At 45.4% G+C, this 7,834-nt stretch overlaps 1 protein-coding gene across 1 annotated transcript; it reads right to left on the reverse strand.

Moving 5' to 3' along the window:
* Positions 1–2,886: 2,886 nt before the first annotated feature.
* Positions 2,887–5,709, reverse strand: LOC102211096 (zinc finger and BTB domain-containing protein 14-like). Its single transcript, XM_005729056.2, has 2 exons — positions 5,538–5,709; positions 2,887–4,895 (listed from the first exon to the last, which is right to left on the reverse strand). The coding sequence occupies exon 2, from the start codon at positions 4,870–4,872 to the stop codon at positions 3,700–3,702; it is 1,173 nt and encodes a 390-aa protein (XP_005729113.1). The 5' UTR covers positions 4,873–4,895; positions 5,538–5,709; the 3' UTR covers positions 2,887–3,699.
* Positions 5,710–7,834: the final 2,125 nt, after the last annotated feature.

Below are 7,834 nucleotides of genomic sequence, written 5' to 3' on the forward strand. Positions count from 1 at the left end.
CAGTTTAATAGCCCGAGTGTGTTTATGCAGTACATAAACTGGAGATGCACAGTTGTTGATTTATACTTTTCTTCTTCAACATTTAAGATGCCTCAGAGATCATATCGGGAGCATAAAACTACTCGTGAAAAGACAGCAGAGGACAGAGCGACACACAGCACGATCAAAAAAAGTCCTTTTAGAGCTGAAGAAATTCCAGATGGTGCTCAAGTGGAGGACAACATCGTAGGAGACTATATGGCTCGTGCATGTCAGCAACTCTGATTAAAAGCCGTCCTCCGCCTGGGAGGAAATAAAACAAAAAAACCCAAAACAAAACAAAAAAACCTGCTGGCTTGGCCTTTCATTCTCATCTGTCACAAGGAATTGTTTATATACAGTTATTTTATTCTCCCCAAGCGTGTGTGTATGTGAGTACGAGAGAGATGAGATGAATGTAATTAAAGTTTTTTAATTAGACACTGTTCTTTTCTGGGAAGCCTGTGGCAGCGCTGGGTGGAGCCACAGTGGAGACAGGAGGTTTGTGGTCTGGCTGAGGGAACCACGCCGGCCTGGGTAATGGAAACCGGGTGTTCATTGTACACATATACACATACATGCCAACACACACTGTTGTACACATGCACTCGCGCCCACACACACACACACACACATAAACCAAAGCTGAAGAGAGAGTATGCACGCAGAGAAAGCCGCATAAACTTCTGCAGACATGAATCTGAACGCACAGCCCCCCACACTACTAATGTATGCCACATTCAAATACACATTCATGTGACGCGGCGCATTATGGAATTCATACTGCTGAAGCAAGAATTCCCTAAATAGTGTTGATGTGTGCTTCTGCACGCACGCACGCACGCACAGGCAAGCTCATGCATACGGAAGAACATATAAGCACTGACACACAAACGCATAATCCTAATACAGGCACGAATGGGTGCGCACGCATGCATGAATACACATTTACTCGTTGCCTGTCACTCACACAAGAATGTGTGTTTGCACACAGAGAGCTCATTATAGATGCATGTAGCGCACAAAAACACTCAATGCAAGCGGACACACACACACACGGATGCACGCTATCCACCAGCCCCTCCTCGCTCAGTCATCACACATGCATGCACACGTGTACGTGCGTGCACGCACATATAAATGCGCTACTTTAAAAAGCACACAAAAAGCTCTCATCACACCAATCCCTAGGCGTGCACACACACACGCCAATTCACATACACATTACATTTCAACCTTCTTCAAAGATACTGACGTGCAGGCAGTCACGACACAAAGACGCACACACCCAGCCTCATTGAGCCTAACAATGTGATACAAACCCATATCCTGCATCATTCACTGGCTTTAATGCACACTCCCACAACCCCCCACACACACACACACAGTACAGTCCAGCAGGGCCAGGAAATGCAGAAAACAGATCTCGGGCATCTACTGACATCAGTGAGGCAAGGCTCGCCTTTTCCATTAGACACTGACGTCAGTTTTCCCACAAAAACGGCTTCACCCCAAACTACAGGCGATCAAACCTGTTGACAGTTTAAAATAGATCAATGTGAGATACAGGCATCAAACGGGATCAGCGCTGATGATGTTCTCCCCTTCCTTAAACTGTGCGGTCAAACTGTCATAAATGAGAACTGAGCTTCTCCATCTGCCCGTCACTGCAAACAGAAAGGAGACTGTAAGGCCCCGATGCTGCAACTGGCCTCGCTCCAACCACTGGAGTCAGATGTATGTAAATATATGGAAAACACTGAGGTGTGAGAACGCATACATTTTCAACACACAGGAACCATATGTGCTCTTTTTTCCCCCTCCCCTCTTCTCCTCCCTACCCGTGAGCATCCATTAGAAACCGAGTAACTTTTATACTGATACCTATATCTTTCGCTCCGGACAGTCAAAGAGAGAGCAGGTCAAGCTGGGCAGCAACAGGTCAATCACTATGAACAGGGCACCATCTAGTGTTGCATGCAGAGTATGAGAGAGCTGCACTTATGTTTGGATTTTTTTTTTCCCCTTCAAGATTAAAGGACAGCCATGTTGGGTGCGCTCGCTGGCTTCATGCCGTGTGCAAATTGGCTTTTCGCTCACATGATGCTCGGGTCAGTGCGAGGTTCGTCGCATGTGTTAAAGTATAGAGATGCAAGAAAGCTGAAACAAGCTGGACAAACACACAAAGGGCTCAGTGGACTTGAGCGCTGGTTAAAGCGGGTGGGAGCAGGGAAACAGATGTGATTGTTTGCATAGGCCAGGCTTATAAACCAAACCCCGAGGTGCTGCTACATGTGCGGGAGAAAGGAAGTTTAAGCTTCAACTACCTGCAACATGTTGTGTTTCCCACCCCCACTCTCAGTGAGTCTGTTGTCGAATTTAGAGAAACATTTTTGAACAACTAAGTTATTGAAAAACACTTAAAAAGTACCAACCTAAAAAAATAAAAACAAAAAGCTTCAAGATCATTTTGGCTTAACAGGAGGGCAGGCACAAGTGGATTAACAATGGCTGCGGTCCAACTTTGAGGAGCTCCCGCCTCTTTGCTGGTTTGCCATCAAGGCTTACTGGGAAACTTAATGGATCGGAGCCACTTGTGCTTTCTCTGCTGTGACGAGTGGACACGCCTGCTGCTGTTTCAGGCAGCTCTTTGCTTCATGTAGCCATTTAGCAGACCAAACTCAATCATTGCATGTTGCTCAACTTTGAAGAAAAAGAAGATCAGATCTGTGTCCCGCGGCTGATCTGGGTGTGGCACCGTTACCTTCATGGTTTGATATGACAGGAAAAGTTACTCTGCATGACACATATCCCACGGAGCGTGCTCAGCTCGCTTCTACCTTCCAAAAAACCCCTTTGACAAAGCAATAAAACACAGCAAATGGTGTTTATTGTCAAAGTGTTGGAGTAGGACAATGTTATATGTGCATAATTCATTATTGTGTACTCTAATTGTGCAACAAACTAAGCTACAGTATATACAGACATCTATCATTAACTGTTGATAGCTGGATGACAGTTATACTGTATAACAGTAAATCTAGTTGGCCGGTTGCTTGGGCAGGACAACCTCAATAAAGGCGATCCATCAAGAGTCCCAAGACTTTGGTATCATCTGCGCTGAATGCAAAATGGTGACTCTTACTCTTACAGTGTAATATCAATCAATACAACTAAACACAGCCATTAAAAACATCCACGTGAATATACTCAATGCAACAAATGTTATGCAGAAATATCTCCCCGCCCTCCCCCTTTCTCTATTACACTCTCTCGTTTCATCTCCATAAAATCCAGTAAAGGTTAAACAAACATTTAAATGTTACATATCCCATTAAAGTAAAAGAGAATAATGTTATGAGAACCCTCAGTCTACATAGCAACAATGCTTTGTGAAAAATATATGTAGAGTGTGAACTAAACATTTACATGATTTTACAGGTGGAAAGGAAACATCGCTTTGACATAACTCTTTAGAATAATAATACAGCCCCACAGTCTTATTAACATGCTATGATCTCTTGTTACTCACTCCGATTGCTGTTCATGTGATGTCAGGCCACGCAGCCTGTCACAGGTTTGTGGTTGTGTCAGTCTGTATACATATTTATTTGTATGTAAGTGTGTCTGCGTGTCAGTATGTGTGTCTGTGTGTGAGTGTATGCACGTGTGCTTGCAGGCTCAACAGTCCCCAGAGTTATGCGAGTGTAGCCCGGTCTCCATTTTCCAGTCTCTCTGGTCGGTGGCGTCTCCCTGGCCTTGCTGGGAGGCGGCGGGAGACAGCGACATCTGTCTGCGGGGGTTGGCGCTGTGCATGGTGTTCCAGTGGCGCTTCAGATCCGACGCTTTGATGAAGGCTTTGTCGCAGGAGCCGCAGTTGAAGGGACGCTCGCCCCGGTGCTGCCGTTCATGGTCTTTCAGGTGGGACTTGTGCTTGAATGCCTTTTCGCACATTTGGCACGCGAAGGGCCTCTCGTTGCTGTGGACCCTTTCGTGCCTCTTCAGGTCGGGCCCCCTGATGAAGGCCTTGCCGCACACCACGCAGCGGTGTGGCTTGAAACCGGAGTGGATCTTCAGATGCTCTTTGAGGTGGGCGGCAGTGGTGAAGGCTTTGGGGCAGTGCTCACAGCCGTAGGGGCGGTTGGCGGTGAGCAGCCTCTCCTTTTTGGCGTTGTGGTCCATGGGCTTTGCTCCCGTGCTCTGGCAGGAGCCGTGGTCGCGGTGGCCATACAGCAGGTACTCCAGCTTCATGTCGCTGGAGGTCGATGAGCCCCAGGTGTGGCTGTGCGGCTCTTTGCCCATGTTGGTGTTATAGTTGTGCGGCTGAGACACGTGTGAGCCACCGGGCCCCATGCTATCCATCCCCTGATCATAGAAGCTGTTCTTCCTCACCTCCTCCATAGCCAGCTCCTTCAGGATGGCATCCTGAGCTCTCATCCCATGGTCACCCGGAGCCTGGTTTTCCCGCGTTTTCATGTTGGTCAGCTCGCGTTTCTGGGTGCACAAGTTATCCAGGAAGTTGATGCCCAGGATCTGACCAGACGACATCATCATATTGATGTCCTTCTTCCTCACAGCCAGCCTGGCTGTGTACATGTAATTAAGCACCTCCTCGAAGATATCCGAACGGATGAAGTCCAACTCCACGATGGAGTTGTCCTCGTCGCTCTGTTTCTTAAAGAGCTTTTTGAAATAGTTGCTGCAGGCGGCCAAGACACAGCGGTGAGCCCTGAACTCTATGTTTTCCACCACGACCACCACATCACAGTGCTCACCTTCCAACCTCTGCTGGTTGAGCATCTTCAGAAAGGTGGCTTTGTGGTCATAGTCGATATATCTTAGTAAATCAGACATGTTGCAGGACAAACTGGAGCAACCTGCAGAGGGGGGCAGGGGAAAAAAAACAAAAATCAACAAACTTGTCAAATATTTTGATTCCCACCAAAGAACGAGGGCATGCATGCACTCTGCACAGCTGAGGGGTGGAGCTCTATTTGCATGCCACTTTGGAAAATATATACAGGTAGCGTATGCAGCGCGCCTAACAAACAAAGTATCGGAGAAACTTGCAACCGAAGGTGAACCTGTTCATAAATAAGCGCCCGACAGACAAGAGAGCAAACAAGTGGCCAAACAACCGATGCAGAAACCCCGAAGAAAAAATACGGCAGGGCCCAGAGCCGCAGTAGCGCTAATAATAAGAAGCAAAAACAGAAAAGTAACGGCAGCAGAAACAAACACGCGCACTATTCTCCACTTAAAAAGCGCGTTTTACCGCCGAGTTCGCGTGACAGTCGCGTCGCGTGCCGGAAGAATAACCTTAGCAAGAATATTTCACATTTCACTGCGCCCAGCCATTTTGGTCAGCAAGCCTCCATTGGCATGTTTCTGGTGCCTTTAACTGAGTTCACAAACAGCAGAGGAGACGGCGGCGAACAGACCGACAAACCTCCAAAAACCCGCCGCGCGCTGTTCCGCGCCGCCCGAGCAGACAAAGAGGAAATAAAAAATGTTATTACCCGAAGCCTGAACGCGATTCCCTGTGTTGTCACGCAAGGCAGTCGACGACGATCCAGAGCTGTCGTTTTTCCTCTTCCTCCTCTTGTTGTGACTGTGCGGCTCCACAGGAAATGCTGCATTGTTCTGCTGCCACCTACAGCACCGGAGCGAAGCGCGCTACCGAGATCGTCTATACACGCGGTGGTGACTCACTCTGCCGGAAATCAGACGACGTGCTGAATATATTGGTGATTTTTAAATATAATACAAGCAAACACCCATCAGATAGTCCGTCTGTTCACGTCTTGAAGTTAAAATTAAGAACATTTGATTACAAAAAGTATTTATTTATTCATATTAACTGAACAAAATTGCCAAGAAATGCAGATACACAGTGACACTCAATGAGACACGTGACACCCCCTTAAGGGACAATTCCCACTAGGATTTAAATACCAGGGACTCTCCACCATTTGGTTTTAGAATTGAAGAAGTCTGTTGGATGAAAGGTGAAATGTCTTCAAGAAACATAAAGAAGTCCTCTCGCTTTCAGTCCAAGTCTTAGACATAACCTGGATGTCCGAAAACCTACCTACAGACACAAAGTATCATCTGGGCTTGAAGCTTTTCTTTTTGATAAGCTTTTAGCAGGGGGAGACCTACAGGGGGGCACGGGGAAGCAACAGCCCCCAGCTGCCCACCACAACTTTTATGTTCATCACCCCAGTACAGTCATTTAAGTTCTTTTTCTGTATTTATTTTGGGGAACTTTTGGGGGGAGGGGGGGGTCTCATTTATACAAAAAAAATTCTTTGTTTTCTCAAAAGAGATAATAATACAATAAATAGATTTAAAGTGTTTTTGTGGATATTTTGTTGACTCGGTTACATGTAGGGATTTTCACATACTTGCTGAAGTACGTAAAATTTTCTGTTTTTCAGTGGCTCAAGAGTTGGGTGTTCGTCTTGTAATCGGAAGGTTGCTGGTTCAAGCCCCAGCTCGGACAGTCTCGGTCGTTGTGTCTTTGGGCAAGACACTTCACCTACCGCCTACTGGTGATGGCCAGAGGGGCCAATGGTGCAATATGGCAGCTTCGCTTCTGTCAGTCTGCCCCAGGGCAGCTGTGGCTACAACTGTAGTTTGCCTTCACCAGTGTGTGAATGTGAGAGTGACTGAACAGTGGTATTGTAAAGCGCTTTGAGGGGTCCCAAAAAGCGCTATATAAATGCAATCCATTATTATTATTATTATTAATTAAGATAATGAAATTTAAGAGTAGCGTTCACAAGATTAGAAATGAATACGTGAGGCAGAGTGGTTTAGAGAGGACAGGCTGAGATGGTTTGGACAGGAGGGATGGTAGATATACTGGACAAATGATGCTGAAGATGGAGCAGCCACGGGCGTTTACTCCAATATTGTTCAGCAGGAGTGTTAGTTCATGGGCTACAGCCCAGTGTGGTCTCAAGTGGGCTAGAATGCTAAAACAATTACATAATGCACCATTGTGCCACATGTTTTCTACTGTCACTACATGTGTGACAATTCTTTAAAAAAAACAACAATAAACGAACAAAAAACAAAAACAAAAAAAACATTTCTATTGTAGATTTTTAAGTGTTTCAAAAGTTTCCTTCCACCTGGAAATACTTTCACTTTTTTATAAATTTCTAATCCTGTGTGTAATTAATATTCTTTGTAACCACTGTGGTGACATTCATGCGACTCTGAGGTGCACTTTAGTAACAAATGCACATTTACTCACACAATAAGAGACGGAGTGAGCGCTCTTACTCTCTATAAATCTTGGGAAATAACCGCACGTACGCAGAGGGGCGGGGCTTCCGCGTATTCACAGTAATTACCTCTGACTGCACAACGCCTGTCTTAATTAGCCCGCGGGCTCTCCTTTTAACAGGTCAATTAAGGGTTTGGAGCATTTGGTTTCATAAATAATAGATGGGCTGCAGCTTACAGCCTCAACCGCCTCCCATCATCATATTTAAACATTAATTTAACTTTAATTATGTCATTTTTAGATAATTTCACCCTGCTTAAGTTTGATTTTACCGCTTAAAGATCGATCCGTTTCTGCCGTGTGCTCAGCCTAATTGATTTTAGCATATTTCCATAAAGTGAAACTTTAAGATTTAACAATTTAATATCAAATTAAAATCAAAGTTACACATAATTTAAAATTAGCACAACTATTCAATCATATTTCCACTATTTTAACTATATTTGGAGATGACAAAAACTGATACTTAAAGAGGCATAAATGAGTGCTGACACAGGTTTCAGTACTGTGGTGGTTTTT

The sequence above is a fragment of the Pundamilia nyererei genome, unplaced genomic scaffold (genome assembly GCF_000239375.1).
Source record: "Pundamilia nyererei isolate P.nyererei 1_Seehausen unplaced genomic scaffold, PunNye1.0 scaffold00031, whole genome shotgun sequence".
Lineage (NCBI taxonomy): Eukaryota > Metazoa > Chordata > Actinopteri > Cichliformes > Cichlidae > Pundamilia > Pundamilia nyererei.